Genomic DNA, 23829 nt, shown 5'->3' on the forward strand with positions numbered 1-23829 from the left:
TCATCATCTGTAACTTTTTTCTTTTATTCCCACCTGTAGTTTTTGAACTATTTCAAAATCCTTACTGTACTGTAGTTACCTGAGTACTTCAGTGGAACACAGCTTTTTCATGGCAGAACCCTACATTCTTGTCTGACCTGTTAGGGTGATGCTAAGTGCTTCTTGTCCAGGTTTCTGTGTTGAGAAAATCCAATTTCATCAGAAAAACTGTACTCCCATTAAAAAACAAAAAACAACAACAACAACCCCCACACACACGCACACAAAACAAAACAATAAGAGGGGGGTCCAGCTATTTCAATTAACTTCAGTGTGTTAAGATTTTGTTTTTGCTTTTCCTGATCTACTGGAAGGGGTCCATGCCCGCAGCAGAAAGTTTGGAACTGTGTGATCTTTAAGGTCCCTTCCAACCCATACCATTCTGTGATACTATGAAACAAATTTTCTACCCAGGCAGACAGCTCCAAGGAGGCAGCAGGCATAGTGACCTCTCAGTTACCCAGAAAACCCAGTAAGCAGCAGCAAGAATTCCCTGGAGGGATGTGATCTGCTCCTTCCAGGAAAGACTGGTCATTGTCACATACCATCCTCCAGAGCGGCATCATTAACTGGACAAAAACCCACTGTGGAGACAGAGCATTCCCACACCAGGCTTTGAGAGCTGTTATCAAGACTTTTATTTGGCAACATTCTATTATCTTGCTCTTTTTAAGAAAAAGTTGTGGATAATGCTTGAACAACATTTTGATAGTTGTGGCCGAGTTCTCAGCCTTGCTCAGAATGTCACTCTCTCACTGATGGTGGGGTCAGAGGTCACTTCCTGATTGGTTTGTGGATTTTGACTTAACAAAAAAAACCCCAAAAACCACACCAAAGCAAAAAATACCCTACCCTTGATGACAAGGCAGTGGAGCAGGGAAGTTTAAAAGTCTTCAGCTATAGCTTGGATCTTTATTTAAAGAGTATGCTGATTTTTGTCCATACTTAACAGTTACCATAGTAAGAACATGAATGATCCCAAGTATCCATTCTGCTTAAAGCAAGCTTCACTTGTAATCAAGAGGTTAATTGAGGATAAGATCAAGTCTCATTTTTCCTGCAGAAACTATCTAGATGAAAAGGAGTGGATGAAATCTTTCTCCTCATTCGCTAGGTGTATTTCTGCTTCTTACAATTTATTTTTAAGGATTTTTTTTCCTATTCATGTATAGTCTGGTCACAAATCAGGCCATTCTTAATTTTTTTAAGTGAGAAATAACAGTGGAAAGAACTCTTCTTGGTGTTTTGACTTCATTGCTGAATGAAGGTATTACACTTCATACACTTGTGCCTAACTTCATGCTAGTGACTAACAGCACAGTTCACTGGCTCATACTGACTGATTCTGTACCACTCAGGAAAATATCTTGCTTTTTCTGTTGTCAAAAGGGATCATTCCACTTCTCCAGCCTGACATCTAAACATCAGACAAATCAAGATTAACACGAGCTCATTTGTTTTCACCAGCTTGCTTACCTAGAATGAGGAGAGTCACTCTGACCTGTAATATCTAAAATTATTCTCTTTATTTATAGAAATACATGCAGGAGGCAAGGAGTTTAGGCAAAAATTTAAGGCAGCCCAAACTGTCAGACCTGTCTCCAGCTGTGATTGCACAGACCAACTGGAAATTTGTGGAAGGGTTGCTGAAGGAATGTCGAATGAAGGTAGGACATCCCTGTGTGTGCTCTCCCCTGGATTACACTGAGCTCATATAGCACCTGCAGATGTTCTCCTGGCTCACAGCTGGAATGGCATTGTTCTCTTGGAATACCTGGGTTTTGCAGGATGGATATCCCTGTAGTGTTTTTCAACAGCTGGCAGAGAAAGGAACGTGTTGTTGCTCTTCTGTTTATGCAGTTGAAGTTGATGGAAGAAGTAGAAAGGACAGGAAGGAGAATCTGCGTGACCAGACATCTTCTAGAGGATTTCCTTTAATTGTTCATATTGACATGTAGCCTAAACAGAACAGCCTGGAGACCCTTGGTCAGAAGGGAAGAACTCAGCACCCGTGGCTTGTGCATGTTGTTTCTGCAGAGCAAATGAACTATAACAATTCCTGATATGAAAGAAGCTTTTTATAGCCATGGACATACAGCTTCTTTGTGTCTGTTGGTAGTATACTGCTTTACCTGAGTGTTAAACTTTATTGGCTGTAAAAAGAATTAAAACAGAAGCTAACTAAGACTGAACATGTATTCTGTGCTCTGCTTGGTAATAAATCACCAGTATAGAAACAGGACAATAGATAAATGGTATAGAAATGGGACAGCTGGAACAGGCTCCCCAGGGAAGTGCTCGCAGCACCAAGTCTGCCAGAGTTCCAGAAATGTTTGGACACATGGTATGACTCTTGGGGTGTCCTGTGCAGTCACAGGAGCTGGACTTGATATTTCTGGGTCCCTTCCAAATCTGAGTATTCTCTGATTTGAAGAATCAAGCTTTTTTTAATATCATTATTTTTGTTAATACACAATCTCTGCAAATAGATTTGAAGTTTCTCTCTATTAGCAATGGTCTCTAGATTAAGCCTGTGTAAGTAAACTCATCTGTAAATTCTGTCCCTTGTTGGATCACATGCTTAGAAACTCTTGGGATTTTTTTTTAATAGACTAAACGCATGTTGGTAGAGAAGATGGGCCATGAAGCAGTTGAGCTGGGACATGGAGAAGCCAATATAACAGGTCTGGAGGAAAATACACTGATTGCCAGTCTCTGTGATCTGCTAGAAAGAATCTGGAGCCATGGTCTGCAGGTTAAGCAGGTTGGTAAACACTGAATGTCATCTCTGCCTTCTAAGCTGCTACTCAATGGTGTAACTCCAAGATAAGGCGGGAGGTGTCTTTGGGATCAGTGTCCCTGGTTCATATTTTGCAAAGGTTTGAGGAGTTTTAGGTATTCGGGGTTTTTTTTTTTTGGCGGGGGGGATTGTTTTGGAGTTTTCCCCTCTGGAGATTGCGGTGATGTTGTCAAGTACATGTTTGGTTTATTCCCTTTCAATCTTCACAAAGAAAACCAAGAAGGAGGACAAAGAAACCAGGTGGGTGATATGACTGCTGGATCACTGGGATGGTCCTCTCTTCCTGAGGTTTCATGGCCCAAGAGAGAAGGATTGGTTTTCATTACTGAACGTGTTACCCATTCAAATGTCATTCCATTATTCTGCCATGTTTATTGCCCATTATTGGTTATTTTTTTGCCTGGTTTATTTAAAGTGATGTGCTACCTATTCCATTTTCAGGGGAAATCTGCACTGTGGTCCCATTTGCTTCAGTACCAGGAGAGAGAAGAGAAGCAAGAGCACAGTGCAGAGTCTCCAGGTGAGTACTTGGCAGGTGACTCCATGAGGAGTCCATCATAGCAAATTAACTTGGCCATGGGAGGAACAATGCAACCACATGAAACCCCTGCAGGATTTTCAGTGTATTTGCTTGCTAATACCACATTTACATTTTGAGACTCCTCATAATCATTGTGGAGATGTCTTGTTGTCTGGACAAAATGGATTGAAATCATTGGAAGCAAAGGAACATAGTTTCCATCCTTGTCTGGAAAATCACTTGATGTGTGTGCACTACCTTCGTTCCCTTTTAATGAGCATTGAGTGAGGTGTGAGAAGCAGTGTCTCCACAAGAGATAATTTCTGAAGGAGCTGAAAGTGTGGAGCTGGGAATAAGACAGCTGACATTTTTCTTTCAGTGAGCATAATCTGTCTCTCAAATCCCAATATGAATAGCTCCATGTTCAGTAAATCTTTATACTGGTGGGTGGTACAGTTCAGAAATTGTGTCATTAATCTCTGTCCATCAGTCTAGGTGCTTGATTTATGCTTTTGCTTGGCCCCTTACAACCACTGAATCACTTCTGTGTTTTAAGAGAGGCTTTCTGACAACTTTGAGATGTCCCTGCCCTGTGGCTGGGGTATTGTAGTAAAAGTCTCTGAACTTATACAAGTAAATCATTTTGCAAGGACTGGACAATTCAGATCCTGCAGATGGGAACTTGTATGATCAGTCCTCAAAGAGGCATTTATGGACAAAGTAGTCTCTCCCATGAAAGGACTTTTTAATAAGCTTCAATGAGTAATGCTCTAAACAATCTGGCTGGCAGGCACAAATTCCTGAGAGCAAAATATGTCACCACAAAGTGGTTTGATCAGTGCAGAGCACAGAAATGCATGGCATTCTTTGCATTGAATATGTTACTGTAGCTTAATTTTATTTGAGTTGTTCTCAGTTGTGAGCTTTCAATGGAAACTTCTTACTAATAAAAATCATTGCTGTACAGATTTAAGTTAAGGTATTTCACATACAGAAAAAAGAAGCTAGATCTCCCAAGTTCAGTGCTGATTAAGGAAGGAATAGGTAATATGTTCAGAATTTCCATTTTGTCTACTTCTACATTTCCAGGATAGAGTTAGTGACAATACACAGCAACAGTGCAGTTACCAGCCACTTAAGATTGTTTTCAGCTGTAAGTAGAACAAATGCATTGCAGATTATTACGTAGTGTTGTATTAACTATGTGTATTTTCTCTACTGTAGTTGGTGGTGGAACAGAAAGACGAAAGTCTGATACAGGAATTACTCTGCCTACATTGAGGGTTTCTCTGATACAAGATATGAGGTATGCAGTCTGGTTCCTAAAGTAATAATTGTGGGTTTAATTTTGTAGCATAAGGGGAAGATCCTCACTGGCTTTGGGTCTACAAAGGCAAAGGAGAACTAAACCTTCTCTGCAGCCCACATTCAAATCTACGTGTTACCTTTTTGTTTTGAAAAACTTCTTTGTGTGTTCACTTGATCTGTTTTAGTGAACAGAAACTGGAAACCATACGTTACTGCAATTTCTGTTTTCCTAGGGGAGTTCTCCCAGTAATAAAGCCAACTTCTACAAATAACAGCAGATATCTCAAACTCCTTGGTATTTTCAGTTTGTTGCTTTTCATTCATTTTTTAATTACTGACCCAGCAAGTTCAGTGGATAGGCAAAACAAAGGGACATAAAAACCTGCTCACAATGCCTGAGCAATATTCTTTCTTCTCAAGTAGCATTTCATGGCAGATACTAATTAGAAGGTCACTCAGACCTAGAATTTGGGTGAGTTTAAAGCTGGGATGTGAAGTTAAGGCAGGTTCTCTCCAGTGGACCACAGCCTGGCTCTGGAGACCTTTTCAAGCAGTGTTTGTTTGGAACCAGAAGGATTAGAGAGTCAGAAGAGATGGAGGCTGGTGTAACAGCAGCAGCCAGAAGTTCTTCAGAGCATCTCCTTGATGAAACCACTGCCAGGTCAGGCCACTGTTTTGACACCTGTCTGGCCAGGGCTAAGTATTTCAGTGGGATAAACATGCCATGAAAAGAGAGGAGGAGTAATGCAATAATGCTCATCTGTAAAGAGCTGAGAGCAATTGCTGGTAATTTAATGTGTGAGACAACATGAGTATAGTTTCTTGCAATAACACATCCTTCTTACACCTAGAAATATGGCAGAAGAACCTTAGGGTAAGAATAAGATTTATTGTAGTTAGTTCACAAAACCCTGATTACAGTGATGTGTTTTCTACTGTGTGTGTTGATAGAGAAGTCAGATTTTTCTGGGAAAAAAAAATCACTGTACTCCCCACCCACAGTGGGTGCAACCTTTTAATTTGACGCTTTGTAGTTTGAATCTTTTGTTCTGATTTCAGAGAGTATGACATGCCATGCATGGCTAAAACAACATGTAAAAGGGGGAGAGAGAATACATACAGTGTAATCAGGGGTGTAGTGCCAAGAGGTCATTTTGAACATGTGTCTGCCATTTTAGCATCCCTCTCATGGGATGTGGCAGCTCTCTCCTTAATTCAGTCCTGGGAGACTGACAGGCGTGTGGAGGGTCAGTCTGAGGGAAGGATGAAGGAGGATCTGGAGCGGAAACTCCTGTGCTGGGAGGGGTTTGCTGACAGAGGAGGCTGTGTGTGCTCACTGCTTCGTGCATGGCTTCTGCCTTCCACCAGCTTCCACTGGGGTAACGAAAGCCCAGCATGGATCTCTCTTGTTTGAATCACAAAAGTCTTTCTTACTGCTCTCAGAGGAAAAGTACAGAAGCAGAACATTACCTTTCGTAATATTTTGGGTATTTGTGATTGTCCACAAACATGTCTGGTCACAGAAAATGCTGGGCAGATGGTGAGCTGGATTTATCATCTGTAATCTCAAGGCATACTTTCTCCTGCTTGGAAGGAATGCTGCCTAATATTTGTTTGCACCCACAGACCCAGGCTGAAGTTGAAGGATGGGTAATTGTTAAATTGCAGGGCTGGTGGTGCTGACTGAACTAATGGCTGGGGGATTAAGCATTGCCTTAAGCAGGGCTTGTTTCTGATGGCTCATGCAAGGTTATATAAACAACTTAAAAGCAGGGCTGAGTCACAGCCATGCTCTGAACTGCCATGTGCTACAGGTACTGTGGTGTGTCCTCTGCCCCCCCTAAAAGCCAGGCATCACAGATGTGGTCAGGAAGATGCTCAGGGTGTTTATTTTTGTTCTGTGCATGGAATCTCAATGGCACAAGTCAGCCCGGGGCTATTCCCTCCAGCCTTTCCCCTGGCACGGGTCTGCCTCATCTCTCCAACCCCTCTTCCAGCTACAGGCTGGTTCCAGCATGGCCTCACCCTTCAGGCATTGCTGATCATCCAACCAAACCAATCAACATCACGGCCTCCCCAAAACCTTCGGTCCAGCTGGATTCAAGTTTGTGATCCTGCCCCTTTGGGCAGGCTCTTCCTTGCTATCAGCACTTGCTCTCCTGCCTGTGTCCTGCCTCCCTCCTGCAGGGAGCTTGCACTGGAGGATGTGAGCTGGCCACTGGGTCTGCAGCAGTGATGCTTAACCTGCTGTGTTCAAAGAGAAGGCTGAGCAAAGACCTGCTGCCTACCTGGGAAGAGCTGTAGGCTCCTTCCTGGCTGTGCTGGCATGAGAGTGTGCACAGCATCCCCAGGGCATGGCAGTGCTGAGCAGCTGTAACCTCTGCTGTCAGCACAGCTGTTTGCAGAGGGTTTGTCTCACCGTACCCCAGGCTTACATTTGACAGGGCAAATAGATTTTTCTTTATTCCTAATGGGATTAAAAGCAAGTCCAAACCAGGGGAGTTGCATTGAAATGGCTGCTCAGTGCTCTGACAAGAAGAATTTGCTGTGCAGTGGTAAGCATGCGGTGCTTGCACTTAGGTCACCGATAAAAATAGAGCTGTTCTGACTCTCACAACTGACAGTGAAATAAATTTGGGTTCCTGCATCCTCTGTTCTGTTACATTTCTGCTTTTGCTGACACCAAGACTGATTACTGAATCTTTTTTAATATCTCTGGCAAGCTGCATGCTTGCAGATACTTACTTTTCCCAAATGCACAATTAATGCTAATCTAGTCTGAACCAGACACAGGTAATGAAGAGGCACAGAGCGTGCACTGAATAAGGTTGAGTCCATCTGTACTTGAATCTTCTCACAGTGAAATAACATATTCTGCTCAGTGTTTCATAGTAGATGTAATTCAAGCTGAGCACTCAGGGGGAAGGGGAGGGAGATGATAGTCTGTGCTTTGATCTTCCCATCTCAGAAGGCTTGAAATGTCTGAGGAGAGTGTCTCAACATGATGTAGTTGAGTGTAGCATGCATCCTGTTTCTCAAGGACTACGGGTCACGTGTCCATCTCTGCTGGAAGGTCCAATGCTGGCTGCCATGCTCGGAGTTAGGAAGGGTTTTCCCATGCCAGGAGCGAGCCTTGCAGGACAGCCTGGAACAAAGCAGTGCTGCTGGGCTCTGTATCCTCTTCATTTGTGCAGGGACAGCTGGTATTTCTGGACAGCTCCAAGTTGTTTGCAAATTTGCCCTAAAGGTCATGGGCCTGCTCCATTAGAGGGTCTATAAACAAGAGAGTAATTTCCTCAAATAATGCAGGGACTAAATGTTACACCATCTTGGTTTGAAAGACAGGTGTCTCTTAAGGAAGGCAGGAGCATCTCTTGGAATGGAAAATGTAAACCCCTTCCCTCAAATTATTATAATTTTGAAATTAAGGGCCTCTCGGGCAAAGATATGAGAATAGGAATAACAGTTCTTTTACTAGTATGTATAAATAAAAAAAAATTAAAAATAAGTACAACTTAATTGGAAAATTAAAAATAGAATGCTGTAGTACAAAAATACTGACAGAGTCAGGATACAACCTGTCACCCTGTCTGTCAGGGTGTTGGTAGCAGTCTGATTAAATGGTGGCTGCAGTCCTCCTGGAGTGAGAGATGTGGTTCTGTTGAAGCAGTGATCCTGTAGAAGGGTGTAGTTTTCCTCTGAAGGTCCACTGGTGATGTAGAAGGGTCTGGTCTTCCTCGGGGAATCCAGTGGAAAAAGGCTGACTGTGGTGTTCCACATCTCAGATTCTATCCAGGTAGGAATTCTTGGCTCCTCCCCCTGGGTGGAGCATCTCCCAGTGGGATGCTAATTTTCAGTGATGCACTGAGATATAATGACAGACAATGTCCCCCAGGAGGGAGGATGGGTCCTGGAAGAGATAAAGAACACTGCCCCACCTGGCTTTAACAGATGGTAATAGGATGCATACTTTTGGTTACATCTTGCATTGCAGCCTAAGACAAGCACAAAGCACACACTTGGGTGTAACAGATGGGGGAAGGCACAGACAGAGAGACTATAGCAGTCATTGTAAAAAGCATCAGTCACAGCACGACATGGTTGGATTTCCTTTGGAGTAAATATTGCCACATTCCCCAACACTCAGCAATGCGTGGAGGGCTGTCAAGGAAGTTGCAGGGGTTGGACAGTAAATTGCAGCTGGGGTTAGTTCAGGCTTCAGCTGATGGTACTTGGAGCCTGCCGTGAAGATTTGGAGGCCTGAATTGCCTGTGCACTTAACATGCAGACTGTACAAAAATTAAGAAATTGCAGCCTTTTCCCCTACTGAAAACTGTTACTCATTTTTCTTCTTTTTTATTTAACCAAGTGGGGAGTTTTTGGAAGCAACTTTATCCTGCCATGACACTTCTCTTCCTCTTCTAAAGCTCCGTGTGCTCTAAAACTAGAGTTCTCCAAACTGAAATGTGGGAAGTTTGAAAAGAAAAAAGAAAAGCATAACTGCTAAGAAGAAAGTCCCTATGGAATAGTTCTGCTTTTCTACAGATGAAACATATGGAGGGCTGTTCAAATTATCACTTACAGGGAGGCCTCTTACATCCCTAGAAATGTGATCCTGCTTGCAGCTTCCTGTTGCTGGTTTTGCCTCAGCAGTCATCCTTTTCTCAGATGTGCCATTGCTGCTGCCCTCAAGGCAAACAACCTCTAACAAACCTTCAGAGCCACTGTGGTCTGGAGAAACTCTCAGGACACGTGTTTGTCCCCTGCCCTCCCAGACACACCCATTTGAGTCAGCAGCTTGAGGTGTCAGCTGAGATACAGCTGGGTCTCACAAGGTGTCTGCTCTTTTTAAGTGTTAGCAGTGTCCATGAGAACATTTACCATGGGTAAACAGGTTTACCACTCCTCACCCTGCCCAGGCAACCACAGAGCAGCTCCTATGGGCATCCATGCCTGGGAAAAGCTGCCACTTGTCCTTGTGCCAGCCTGGGACCTCATTGCCACAGCACAGGGTTCTGGGGAGACCTGCTGGGGATCTCTCCAGAAATTGTGTCAGAAGACATTTTCCAGTTCACCTCCTGCATCATCACACGGGATGTTACCATTTGAAGCATGCAGAATTTTTATGATTCATCTATTTATTTTCTTCCCCACACATTTCAGGCACGTTCAGAACATGAGTGAGATAAAGACTGATGTGGGGCGAGCCCGTGCCTGGATAAGACTTTCTCTGGAGAAGAAGCTTTTGTCTCAGCATCTGAAGCAGCTGCTTTCCAACCAGGCACTTGCAAAGTAAGCCAGCTTTTTTCTTCAAACCTTCACTTTCACGTTGTGAAAGTGGTGTCTCAAGGTGCTGCTGCTTGGGGTACAGCCAGGCACCCTGTTTGGGTACTGTGATTTCCAGCTAGAAGTGATTGAAGGGCAGGGGGGAGCTGGGGAGGTTGTACTGCCCACCCAGCAGGGCTAAAGTCTGCTCATCTGCATGGAAAGCACATCACAGATATCAGGAAGGAGGCATTAGTTCTTGGCCAGATCCATGCACTGATCCAAGGCACACTGCAGCCCTACAGATCCTTGAGCTGCCAGAGTGGTGGGAGGACCCCAAGTGCTGCTTGGTGCATTCTGGAGAGTTTTGTGTCGCAGTAGGGAGCCGAAGGAAGATGAGGTTATTAGATGAGACCATTCCACGGTGGGAAGGTGTGGGGAAGAAATGAGGTTGCTCTGTGTGGGTTCAGATCTGCTGCTGTGAGTAGTGTTAGCTTTTAGCTGTGCTTTGCAGCAAACCCCAAACTGAGATTAACTCAGTCGCCTTGCTGTGGGAGCGTGGAGCCAGGAGTGCTCTTTGTAAAGCACATAAATTTACATGCCCTCTGTGGGTTTCTAGCAGCTTCTGTTATGGGGGTGTCATACCTCCCATTAAGAGCCACTCTTCATTTGGTGTTTTGAGGTTCAAACACCTTTTAAGATACATGGTGCTTTTTCAACAGCAACAACAAAAACACCATGTGCTTGTTTCTCCCAGGAAACTTTACAAGCGTTACGCTTTCCTGCGCTGTGAGGAAGAACGGGAGCAGTTTCTGTATCACCTGCTCTCACTCAATGCTGTGGATTACTTCTGCTTCACAAGCGTCTTCACTACAATCAGTGAGTTGGAGAATCAATTTTTTTCTCCCTGACTAAAAATTAGTTGCTGTCACGGTTTGTAAGAGATGATGTTGCTGGTGCTTGAGTGGCTGAGCCCCTGTCTGGAAGCCTTGGTTGTTTCTGTGGGGCTCCTGAGTGCTGGGTGTTGCTCTGGGAAACCAACTGGAGAGCCAAGTGGGAGTGCTCTGGAGAAGAGCCTTGCACAAAGGAGAGTAATCAGCAGAGAGTGCTGCTCTCTGTATAGTTTCTTTCAGCTTCCCTCCCAGACAAGTCCTCTACCTCCTAATGCCTCTTTCTGGCCTTCATTAAGGGTACATCCTAGCAGTCTGCTCTCCCCAGACTGAGGAGGAGATGGAGGATTGGAGGATGAAATACTTTGTGCTCCTCTGTGCATTTTAAGCCTCTTTTTGTCTCTACTTAAATGCTAGAAAGATTCCCTTTCTCACTCTCTCTTGTAAAGAAGAGAGGAGAGGTTGGATTGATACCTGGAAATTAATCTTTGTCTTTCCAGAACTGGACAATGGAGAAAAAGCAAGATCCCATTAGATGACCTAATTATTTGGATTCACCTGAGCAGCCATTATTTTTAATTTTCCTGTCTGTTCAGAGTGAAGTGAAGCAAGTTTTACATGACTGTCAAAATGGGCACTCATTCTGCTTTTTCTCCTCTTAAAGCAATAAATCCCCCCAGAACTAGTGCAGCAAAGATTTATTCATCCTTGATTACCTTATTTCTGTGGGGCATCCAGCTTAACAGCTTTCTCCTGTAGGAGAAGTGCTTGGGATTTGAGGGGGGTTTTTTTGAGTGCAGTATGATTGGCTGGCACACAAAAGTAAAAGGGGCTGGCTTAGCTTCCCCAGTCAAAAAGACAGCTTGTGAAACATAAGGGGAGAGTGAGTCTTGCAGTGCTGGAGCTGCAGTGTCAGAGTCAAATCCAAACTGGGGTGGGTGGCAGTCCTTGTCTTAAGCATGTATGAGTGGTACAGATTTAAAAGCTGAAGAGTAAGAGAATAAGAACAGGAATAAGAATAAAAGAGGGGGATGTCCACAGAGACACAGCAGACCTGAGAGTCTGGCTGTGGTGTTTGCAGCCGTGCCAGCATTTCCTGCTGCAGCCTTTCAGTGCTTGAAGGGGGCCTACACCAAAGATGGGAGCAAACATTTTATCCTTTACCTGTTGCAGTAGAACAAGGAGTGATGGTTTTAAACTAAAAGAGGGTCAGTTTAGGTTAGATATAAGGAAGAAGTTTTTTACAATTTGGGTAGTGAGACCCCGGCACAGGCTGCCCAGAGAAGTTGTGGATGCCCCATCCCTGGATGCCCCATCCCTGGATGCCCCATCCCCGGGAGCGTTCAAGGTCAGGTTGGACGGGGCTGTGAGCACTCTGGTCTGGTTGAAGACGGCCCTGCTCACTGCGGGGGCTTGGAGCAGGTGGCTGCCGAGGGTCCCTTCCGAAGCAGGCTGTGGGTGGCTGTGACACTCCTTTCCCGGTGCCCTGCCTTGCTCCCTCCTCCCGCGGGCGGGCTCCCCCGGCCCCGCGCTGTGCCGGCTGTGCCGCGGGGCTGCAGCTCCACCGTGCGGCCCCGCCGCCCTTCGCCCAGCGCCGGGGCCTCCTGCCTCGCTTCTCAGACGGGCAACGGGGGCTTGCCTTCAAGGGAAAGGCGTGGTTTGCCCCAGAAACTGCGTTTACTGTAAGGGAAAAAAAGATAGAGGCTAACGTACTTCCTCCTCTGCCTGTTCTCAGTGATCCCTTACAGGTCAGTGATAATTCCCATCAAAAAACTCAGCAATGCAATAACCACATCAAACCCGTGGATATGTGTGTCAGGAGAGCTGGGAGATAGTGGTGTCATGCAGATTCCTAAAAACCACCTAGAAATGACGTTTGAGGTGAGTGCTCTTCACGTTTTCCTTTCAATTTGAAACGTGCTTCCAAATAAATATTAATTTGTTAAGAGGTTTTTAAGAGCACGGCATTTCATATTCCTGATTTTCGTCATCACTGTAGGTTCAAATATGTACAGGAAAATAGCCTGCCCCTCTCATGTGATATGATTTTCTGTGAGCACACTCCTCTTTTAGCCACAGGTCTTGCTGCTGTCCCAGTCCAGCCCAGAACTCCTCACCTTGCCTGGCTATTTCCACGTCTCGTTCCCTTCCACACCTCCTTGCCTAATTTTCCCTTTCAGTGCTCATTTCCAACTCCACATCTCCCTTCCAAGTTGATTTTCTCTTTTTTCACTCTGTTTTTCCACTAACCACCACCCAGGTCCCTGCTGACCTCTGACTAGTCCCAAATTTCTTCTCAGCCCATTGTCTGGCATTGTTCTTCAACATCCCAGCCTCACGTGCTGTCCGTGGCACACCAGGAGCTGCCATCCCCACTGGGCTCTCTCCCTTAGGCTTGCTGAGGTTTTCTCTTTGCTTTCCCTCTGCTTTCCCACCCAGAAATTACATGTTGGCTTGGTGCCATGCCAAAGCAGCTGGTAGCAGGAATTGCAGGGAAAGCCCCATCAAGCTCCCCTAGCTGTGGGCTGTACCATATCCATTAAGGAGTGATTCTGTAGGAAAATCTGCTGCTGAAATTGAGGTTGCATCCACTGAGCATATGCAGACTGATCTTCAACAACAATAGCAAAAAAAGCCTCTTGCCAAATATAGGTCAATTTTGACAAAGAGAGGATATTTTTGATATAAATGCCCACATCTCATTCAGGTATTACTATTTTGTAGAAAAGATCTCCAGGCTTCTAACTGGCAAAATGACATATTTAGATATTTCTAAGGATAGCATTGATGCTGTTCTGGATTATTCCTTCGGCTGAAACTTTCCTAAAATACCGGCTTGGGTAGCCACCGACTTAGAGAAAATGTCAGCCCAAGCTGCTTGTTTGGCAGCATCAGGAGCAGTGAAAACCAAGGTCTTTCAAGGGAAGTGTTTAGGTGACGTTAACAGATGTTGTTGCCAGCCCCACCTACAATTACATCTTGCACTGGAATTCACAATGCCTTGTTTTCCTTCTGTGTCTTTGTGATGCTGATGTTAGTGATTTTTTGTTTGGCCCAACAATAAGCAAATCAATCTTTGAAAATAATAAAGGATCTGCTGCATAGTGTGGAGTGAGTCAGCTGAAGGTCAGTATGCTCCAAATGGATTTTTGAAAAGCTGTTTGTATTGAAGATCTCTTTCTTCTGCAAAAGCACACCTTTTTATCACCTTACTCAGAAATGTGTAATTAATACTTCTCAGAAATATTCAGAGTGAGTGCTCCCAACAAAGAATGTAATCTCTCCACAAGCTTTAAACACTTCTTTTTCTTTTCTTCTGTCTTAAAATAATTATTTTGCTTTTGAAAATGCTCTACATGTTTGATTGAAAATACTTGTTCTATAAATCAAAGAAAGCTAGAAAACTGAATAAAAGCCTATGTTTGAGACCATATGCGTGCAGGTGGTGGGGGTGTGTGTTGTCTGTTCTTTTTCAAATAAAGCAAAAACTGTTACTCATTTCAGTGCCAGAACTTGGGGAAGCTGACGACGGTTCAGATTGGTCATGACAACTCAGGGCTACTGGCCAAGTGGCTGGTTGATTGTGTCATGGTCAGGAATGAAATAACAGGACACACGTACAAGTAAGCAACAAGTTGTAATTTTCCTTGTCTGAAATTCTTGTTGAATTTAGAGAAAGCAAGACAGCAGTCACCTTCTCCTTGACTCAGATTGGGGCTGATTTGGGTCCCTGATAGGCTTGGGTTGGTCTCCCCCACCCCTGGTTCTCTCATTTCAGAAGGCCTAGTTGAAGTCAGATAATCTGATAAATAGGAAATGAGATTTGAGTGTAGGATTTTCTTTGCATCTTTCTGAGACAGGACAGACAGTATAGATACTTTTGAAGTGATTCATATGTTTGTGTCCAGTAATTAGATCTCTTGATTTAAAGTAGTGTGGTAAAATTGAGAACAAATTAACTCTTTAAACCCCAAAAGCTGAAATTACTCTCTGGAGGAAATATTAAGAAAATAAAAGGTTGTGATGATTTCTTAATCTTATATTGAGCACATATCTCTGTGTCAAAATGGTCTCCTAATTCATCATTGGTTTTACAAAATGTGGCTAAGCAGACTCAATTTTTTAAGAAATGTGAACTTGGAAAACTGCAATTCAGAGAGGTGAACTTCAGATCTCCAAGTTGGCCACAGTGTATAGGGGAAAGTAGTAGGACATGGGATAAAATGACTGGAGAAATGCATGGATTTCATTAGGGCTGTGTATGGGGTCCAAAGGTACGGCAGTAAAATGTGAGGTCAGGTCTGAGTATGAGGAGATGTCACAGCCTCAGCTGGGTGGGAATTCTGTGGGGATTTGGTTGTTAATCATCACAATGCTCTTATCAGTTGTGGATGCAAGTGCAGAATAACTCATCAGAAAACAACACATGGACCATAAAAAAGGCGTGTGATCCAAGCTTTGCATATTTCCCAAGGATGGTCAGTGTGGTGCAGGGGCTGCTCCTGCAGAACTCTGCTCTGTGAGAATTTTCTGGCAGCAGAGTATTCCCTGCCTGTTAGCAGTGTCCATTGGGTGCCAGCTGTCCCCCAGCTCTGAGATCAGGCTGTGCTCTGTGTGTGGCTGACCCGTGCTCCTCCTGGGCGCTGTGCAGGTTCCCCTGTGGGCGGTGGCTGGGAAAAGGCGTTGATGATGGCAGTCTGGAGCGCATCCTCATCGGGGAGCTGGTGTCCTCCACGTCTGATGAGGAGCTGGGGAAGCAGTGCCGCACCCCGCCCCAGCAGAAATCTCCCACTGTGACTCGCCGGCTGAGCATCACTTCCCTCACAGGGAGGAACACCAGTAAGTCCTTGCCTTCCTCCCCAGGGTCGTGGAGAAAGGGTCAGCTGCCAACTGCTGGGCAGAAAAAAAGCTTCTGTGAACAGGAGGGTTCATCCTGAAGCAAGGCTTGGTGCAGAGCAGCAGCTGCAAGCTGATGAGCTTTCCCTGCCTTCCCTGATTGGTGTTTGCTCTGTGACGTTCACGTTGCCTCTTTCAATGTCCCCTTTTGACTGTTGAGAGATAATAATCTCTTTCTTTGGAGCATGGAGATATGAGATGAGGGAGGAGGAGGCAGCAGAATTTGCAGGAGCTGATGCTGCTCAGCCTCCCAGCTCCTTTTGCAGTCTGTGGGAAGACAAGCCTCTCTGAGGGCAGCTCAGAGCTTGATGTGGCTGCTGTGAACTGCCTTCTGGTGGAGCTTATCTCTGCAGGGACCCTAGGGCACATCAACCTCACATCCCTAAAATTAGCTTTTATGAGTAACTGCACATGGCTGCAACAGGACACGGGATTGTGAGGGTCACACGAGGCATTCTGTGCTAAAGCACAGAGATGGGACAGTGTAGATCCTGCTCATGCATCTGTCCAGCTCCTGTAAATTAGATGACATGAGTGCTGAAATGTCAAGCAAGGAGAGATTAACTTTCAGCTAGTCTGCTCTCCATCATTTCACAGAGCCTAATGCGGGGCAGATCCAAGAGGGAATCGGGGAAGCTGTGAACAATATTGTGAAACACTTCCACAAGCCAGAAAAAGAGGTAATTCCTACTTCTCATTACTTGCCTGCAAGTTTTTATAAACAGAAATGGCACTGAAGTACCAGCAGATGTACTGCTATTAGATCTGAAGTTTCTGGCATTCAGACAAGGCCAGTTGTGCTTATCTACTCTCCCTTTTCCACAGAGAGGGAGCCTTACCATTCTGTTGTGTGGAGAAAATGGTCTGGTTGCAGCGCTGGAGCAGGTCTTCCACCATGGATTCAAATCAGCTCGCATTTTTCATAAGAATGTCTTCATCTGGGATTTCATAGGTAAGTCTGGTATAAGATTTGGAGGTGAAGGTTTAGGGCAAAAGGACTCCTCACATGCAGACCTTGGATTCTCATCAGCTAGAGTGCCATTTCTCCTGCCGGGCACCTGCTCCAGTTTGCTTAAAGTCAATGAGAAACCCAATGAGATGAGAAATACGAAACTCTGTGTAAGAGAAGAGTGTGAGTCTGTGCAGAAATTTAAGAGTTCCTAGTTCAAACAGCTGCTTTTCTGAGAGAAAGAAGGTAGGCTGGAGATTGGGGTAGAGGAGCAATCAGTGTTAGGGTGAGAACTGGGAGAGGGCAGGGAGGGAAGGCTTTGGATTCCTGGTTTATGAGAACTCTCCTAATCATTGCACTGGTCTTCTGGTGATCCTTACCCCTATAGGGATAATTTAAGATGTACTTTCTCTCTTAGAACGGGTTTGCAGGCAGAGATGCTCAGCCTGAGGGTAAGTGCTTACTCAAAAAAAGTGAAAAATCAATGCTGATGGTATCACTTAGAGTGAAACCGTTGAGGGGAGCCCCGGTGCTGCTCCTTGGTATTACCTGTGTTAGACATCAGCCAGACTGACCAGTGCTATACCATGGCAAAGGTGGAGATGACCACTTGCCTGGGGTCTTCAGAGTCAGGAATTCATAGATAAACTGGAACAGCTCTCAGCAGGTGGCTTTTTAAGAATTCCTTTGTGTGATCCTGTGTCAAAATTAAGTGCTGCTTCTCACTGATGTTCTCCCTACCACAGAGAAAGCTGTTGCTTACTTTGAATCCAGTGATCAGATTGGAGACAATGAGGAGGCCCTTTTGCTTCAGAGATCTTCATGCAAAACCTTCTGTCATTATGTCAGTGCCATCAATACAGCTCCAAGGAACATTGGAAAGGATGGCAAATTCCAAATCCTGGTTTGCCTGGGGACAAGGTACCGAACTGCTCTTCATTATGTGTGTCCTCTGGCATTAGACTAGAAGAATATTTTTCCACCATTGTTATTACCTTTAGTTTTCCATTTTAAGACATCTCACACCTATCTATTATCCGGTGTCTATTTTAGGCAGCTTTAGTACTACGTCAAATATTAGAGCAAAGAAGTGCTAATAATACATGGCTAGTGTCTAAACTGCTAAAAGTGTTTTGAGCTTCTTTATAACTGTTAGCTTGACAGTCATGTGTATGAATTCTGTCTTGCAATGCTATTTTTGATGAAGTACTGACTTTGAGAATGCAGAGTTCCTTTTCAGGAGCTGGTGAATTTCTAAATCCTCATTCAGTTGCTTGTGAAAATGGGATGCCTGTTTTAATTTTGACAGAACTGTTCTAGATGAATCTTTCTTTCCTAATAGGGCACTTTCTGTATTGCATTTGGGGAGGGGCAGGAGGATGATTTGGAGGGTAGAAGTTGGTATGTCTAGAAATAAGTACGATCTTTGTCTTATCTGTGTGGGTACTTGGAAAACCAGTTGGCAGACGTGTGTCAGATTTTTGTCAAGTTTTACTTTCCCTGTTCCTGATCTGAAAGTGTTCCTGGATTCTTGCAAATGCCCAGTTCTGCTAATACCTTTCAATTTTCATTTCTACAGTAGGTAGTATTTTACTAACCAAATCAAAGGGTGCGATTACATGGCAAACTTGTATGTGCCAACAACAGCCACCGCTCACAAAAAGGGCTGCATGTTTTAGGTTGTGCTCTAGAAGAATTCCAGTGTGAGATCTGTTGTACTTGGTGCTAAAACGATTCCTGTCCCGCCCTTTTCAGGGACCACCTGCTGTCTCAGTGGATCCCGCTGCTGGCAGAGTGCCCGCCCATCACCAGGATGTACGAGGAGAACGCCCTCCTCCGGGACCGCATGACTGTCAACTCCCTGATCCGAGTCCTACAGACACTGCATGATTTCAACATCATCCTAGAAGGATCGCTCATTAAAGGAGTGGATGTTTAGCATGGCTTGGCTGAGAACTTCATTACTCCTTTCCCAAAACAGCAGACCACAATTGGAGACCTGTCAGGACTTGAATGACATGGTAGTGCACCACTGTAAGGCAGAGCTGCTGGTGGAAGCAGGATTGGGAAGCCCGGTTTGTGCCCGATGGGACTGGCCTCTAAAGCTGCAGAAAGCTGAGATGCAGTATTGTAGTTTATTTGAAACAGAAATTTAGTACAAAAAATAGAGTATTTTCATGTGTTAGATGTGTGTAAATATGCTATCTTCTTTAAGAAATTATATTACTCTAAGAAATTTTTCTTAGACTGAATGTTCTTGTTCTGACTATGAGTAGCTTAAACCCAGGGGAAGGACTTGGGGGAGGGAGGGAAGGACCAAGGTGGGAAGGGATGCCGCTACTTGCTTGCGAGGAAGAAGCCAATCAACGTGTAAATACAGCGCAAACTCAGCAGGGCTTTTTTCAGGTATTGCAGATTAATACAGCAAATATCCTTATGTAGCCATTGTGATCCTGTCACTCTTGGAAATGCTGTAAGCATATGCTGGTTTACCCTACTGTACATGGTCTCTCTTAGTTTGTTGTTTGTTCAGAGACTCACCTTCCCATGCATGGGAGTAGCGAGTCGTCATTTCTTTTCTGTAAGGTCTTTTGTGTCACTCCTGTTGATCTCCAAAAGGGGAAACAAGTGTTGGAATGCTTAAACACTGGAGAGAAGGACTGCTGTCAGCCTCGGAGCCTGAGAGGATGAGATACCTGTTGAAGCCTTGCTGCTGCAGCCTGAGATGGGGAATGGTGGCTTGCTTGACTCGCTCCATGTGTCCCTTCCCTGTCTAGATGTTCTCATGATTCACCCTCAGCTAGTTTGTGTTGTGGATGACCATTTTTCTTCCCCATGATGAGGAATTTGGCTTATACCAAATTCTTGCTGTACTTGAGAAGAATCGTTGCTGTAGAGCCACAAACACTGCTGTTGCTGTGCTACCGAACTGGCTTGGAAGTGCTGACAGGTTATGAGTCTTCCTTTATCCTGCAGAATGAGTGTTCCTAGGGGAGTACAGGGTCTTGGATGACCTTTTTTTTTTTTTTTTTTAATTATCCAGCTACAAAAATAAAAGGAATTAAGCAAAAGGAGGGGGAAAAATTAATGTCATGTTGGTATTTTGAGGCTTCTGTCCGACACTCTTTCCAGTTAATATGTTACTAATACAGTGCATATATAGAGATACAGCTCTTGATGAGGAATTGGGAGCAACTGTATGATACAAAGTGAACAAGAGATTATATCAAAATCATTTTGTGAATACCATGCAGTAAATATGGAGTATATTTTCCATTCTTGTGGATGGGAGTTGGAAGGGTCTGAGGACACAGTTAGATTCACCTGGTTGTAATTTTTGGAAGTTAGTTTAAATACAGGTTTTTGTTTTCACTTGTTTATTCCCTGCAATGTTGGGCATTTGGTCAGTGGATTCTTTGGATGTCTCACTGTCAGCTGAGGCTTGGGAAGGGCCCCTGACTGGATCTGTAAGTGTGTTGCCTTGCACTGTGCTCCCAAGTGGCGTTTGCAAGGGCTTGGCAATGGTGGACAGTGGCAGGTCTTGGCGTAGTGTGTGCATGGTGGAAAGAGGATGAAAATAAGGATTTACTTTCTCACCTGCCTTTTGTCAAGCTTCTCCACTTTCCTGTGGTCCTTCTGCTGCCCAGTTTGTAGAACAGCACTCACTTCAGTGTCAAAGTTTCTCCTCAGACTCCCAACCAGAAGAAAACTCTTCATGTAACTTTGTTTCAGTGGAGAGTTTTATGTTATAGAAGCCTTTTTGTTTCTAAGAAAGGAGTAAAATAACACTGTCAAGGAGCCTTCCACTTTAGTGAGGGTTCCAGCTTTCAGTAACCATTCTTTCCTCCTGAGCTTGTGCTTCCTTAAACTGACTGAACTCATCCCAAATACTGCAGGCAGCACTGCCATGTCGCTGCTGTGGGTGTGAATAACTAATGTAAAGGCTGTGAATGGTGTCTCCAGTTAGTAGCCAGAGCCCACAGCTGTGTGACAGCTCTCTTACATTTCCAGAAATGTGAAATTTGGGGTGTTAGGATTTTCTGTGTGGCCAGGCATGTCTGCTTAGAGTCAGCAGACATGCATGACAACCCTTCAGCAGCAATTGCAAATGTGTCCCTGTACTTAACTCTATCAATGAATTATACATTTAGCACCAGAAACCATGTGGCAGCATTATTTGGTAATGACTGCTTAGGATGTTCTGATTTCTATTACTACTCAGGCCTTTCATGTCTAATGACTGCTATACAGGATTTTTTCACACCCAGCCCAGTCTTAAGTGACTTTCATTTTACTGAAATTACCACCTCTTTAGTCTTTGGATTTCTTCACAGCATCGTCTGCATTTGCAGGCTGGATGCTTCCCAAAGTACACTGCTGCAGACTTCTCCAAAGGCTGTGTATGACTGGAGCAGTCGGAACATTCATCTGACATGACAAGGGTTAAGTGCAAGCAGGATAAAGGAGAAATGTAGACACCTCTAGAGGTCATTCATTTAAATGAACAAACCACACGCAGAGAAAAAAGGCAATAACTACGTGAAATCTTTCTTAAGTTAAAAGAAGTCAAAACCTGGGAATTTTTAAAATTCAAATCAGGGCCTTTCCCCATTTCAGACTACATTAAGAAACCTTTACCACTTAACACAACTTCACCTCAGCTTTTTCAGCAAGTGTTGACTTGTTTGGTTTTGTCAGGTTTCACATCATATTAATAATAATACAATAAAAATTATGTATGTCTCATGTTTCCTTGTAGGCAATAAACCACCCCAAGATATGTTGAAAGGGGCACAGCTGAATGCCTCAGATTCCTAGACCAGTTATTTGACAACGTTGGGAGAATGGTTCTTCATAGTGAATTTGTGTTCTACCATGTAGGATTTTTTTTAAGTGGACTACTTTTGTTGATTGGAAACTGTGAGGTTTTTTCTGTAAGGTTTACAGAAATCATTCTACCCACTAGAATGGTGAGAAACCCATCAGGATTCTTCTAAGCGAACACAGTTTTTACTTCAGTGTTAAAGCACCTTCTTTGGTTGAGAAAGGGAATCTTGGAAAAGACCAAAGCTCTCTGGTATCTGCTTTTTAAAAAAACAAAAAAAATCCTATCCAATGCCTGTCTGCAGATGTCTGAGTTTGCATAGTCCAGTTGTACTAACAGCCAGCATGGTAACTTGAGGGAGTCAGAGAATCAAATGCCTCACTGTGTACAAAATGTGTATTTATAATTCTCTGAAATAAATGAAGTTGTACTGTTTAGTGAAAAATCTACTCATGTTATTCCAGGTTGGTTTGTGTAATTAGCTATCATAGTTCAAAAATGTGTTTTTAGGGTAGTTGTGTGGCGGCATATTTGAAAAAATTCCTTCTTTCAATCAAATGAAGGTGCGCATCGTGAGGGGAAATATTGTGTGTTACACTTGAAATGTACAAATGTGCCCTGTATAGCTTAAAATGATCCCTAAACGTCTCCACTGAGTATATTTTGTCTTTACATTATTACTAACGGAATAAGAACTGGATTGTTTTCAAGACAACATTAGTAAAAGTATTGTTATATCAAGCACTTTAACATACACACCACAAACCGACATGGTTTTTTCAGGTTTTGAAGTACATTGAAATACAGCTTTTCATGCTATGTCCTTTACAAATAAAACTGTGAGAATAATGGTTGGTGTCACTTTCTCCTTGCAGAGGAGCCAAGAGATTCAGGTCTCGAGCTGAGGAGCTGATCTGAGCCTGGAGGGAACACACTGAACAGAATGATCCAGCTGGTGCTGACTCTGGTTGTGGGAAGTTGCTGGAGCAAAGCTGGGGAGAAGGAGGTGTGAGGGACGGTCCCCAAAACCAGCCCTTCTGCCTCCCCTGACACAAAAGGGAGGCAGGCACCGTGCTGAGCCTGAGCAGCTTTTTATTCCAAGGCTTGAGTGGGAAACATGGCTGATTACAGGGAAGAAATGGGATCAGAGTGAAGCTGAGCTCTTACCAGGGTGACGTTCACTAGGCAACCAGGGTTGCTGTGCCCTGAGGATCTGGAGGAATGGGCAGAAGAAAGATGAGATTAACCTGTAGCAAAGGGTCTTCTCTTTCCTCTCTTGACGTGAGTTGTTCTCATATTTGAACTCAGGGTTAAAATGGATTAAAATGCAGGAGTGAAGCTCATGCTCTCCAGTCTGTCCAGTAGCATGTTGTGGAAGAGGAAAGGTTGATGGACAAGAGAGAGATGGTTGCCTGCAAAAAAAAAAAAAAAAAAGGTGCAAAGAAAAAAAAAAAAAAAAGACAGTAAAATGCCCTCTTTTCTAAGTTGGACTGGATTTTCAGAAATTTCTCCCATGTCCCTCCCAGCTTTGAATATGCTGGAATTGGCAAAAATAGGAGAAATTCTGGAAACTTTAACAGTTTGAAATGTAGAGCCCTGCGTGTGTGTGCATGGTGTGTGTGAGGTGTGGCATGTCTGTTCATTCATTTTAACTCTGTTTTGAAGAGGCAGAAGAGGCAGACTGAAAGTCTCAGAGCTTGGGACCATATATGTGGGAATCCTGAAATATATTGTGTGATGATACTGGTGCTTTTCAACATTATAGATGTGAATAAAATCCATAGAGCTGCTTATTGTCAAATGTCAGTGGATGGAGTGGCCGTACCTTTACACCTCCTTAGTAAATGTGTGTAAATTAGAGTTAGTGAGGTCTGACATCTTAAAGGCAATCAGTACTTGAAGTAGGGCAGAACTAAGCTTGTCCAGGTGAGCAAGTGCAAGTAACTTCCTCTCCACTGTACTGTTGTTGATGTCTGGGAGCTGCAGTGTTTTCTGTGAGGAGGAATAGAAGAAAACTGAGAAAACTGGTACGGGTAGGAGTTGAAGAAGCTTATCAATCTAGTTTGTTCCTTTCCAGCATTTCAGGTAAGCTCATCCAATTAAAAAAACTGTGTTCAATGAAATGGTGAGTGAAACTGCTTCCCTGGCTGTCACTCCATCAGCTCAGAGGCTGATGCTCCTGTCACTGCAGTCAGGGAGCATTTCACTGCTGACATTCCTAATTTCTCTCCTGCTATTCCATCAGCCGTGTATCACAAGCAGTTTGAGCCCAGCACAGGGTGTGAAGGGAATGGGAAATTCCCTGTACGGGTCTGCTATCTGGTGGCTGGTTATGGT

General features: G+C 44.0%; 1 protein-coding gene across 4 annotated transcripts in view; it reads left to right on the forward strand.

Annotated features, from left to right (window-relative positions):
* Positions 1 to 22961, forward strand: part of DENND5B (DENN domain containing 5B) — a 104715-nt gene extending 81754 nt beyond the window's left edge. For all 4 annotated transcript variants that reach the window (XM_063395637.1, XM_063395638.1, XM_063395639.1 and 1 more), the window contains 13 exons: positions 1575 to 1706; positions 2651 to 2803; positions 3281 to 3359; positions 4584 to 4665; positions 9831 to 9959; positions 10690 to 10811; positions 12558 to 12703; positions 14327 to 14445; positions 15474 to 15661; positions 16316 to 16398; positions 16544 to 16670; positions 17414 to 17588; positions 18423 to 22961. In XM_063395637.1, the coding sequence (XP_063251707.1) occupies positions 1575 to 1706; positions 2651 to 2803; positions 3281 to 3359; positions 4584 to 4665; positions 9831 to 9959; positions 10690 to 10811; positions 12558 to 12703; positions 14327 to 14445; positions 15474 to 15661; positions 16316 to 16398; positions 16544 to 16670; positions 17414 to 17588; positions 18423 to 18606 (1719 nt within the window). In that variant the 3' untranslated portion in view covers positions 18607 to 22961. The remainder of the gene's footprint in view (positions 1 to 1574; positions 1707 to 2650; positions 2804 to 3280; positions 3360 to 4583; positions 4666 to 9830; positions 9960 to 10689; positions 10812 to 12557; positions 12704 to 14326; positions 14446 to 15473; positions 15662 to 16315; positions 16399 to 16543; positions 16671 to 17413; positions 17589 to 18422) is intronic.
* Positions 22962 to 23829: the final 868 nt, after the last annotated feature.

Source organism: Prinia subflava, chromosome 4 (genome assembly GCF_021018805.1).
Source record: "Prinia subflava isolate CZ2003 ecotype Zambia chromosome 4, Cam_Psub_1.2, whole genome shotgun sequence".
Taxonomy (NCBI): Eukaryota; Metazoa; Chordata; class Aves; order Passeriformes; family Cisticolidae; genus Prinia; species Prinia subflava.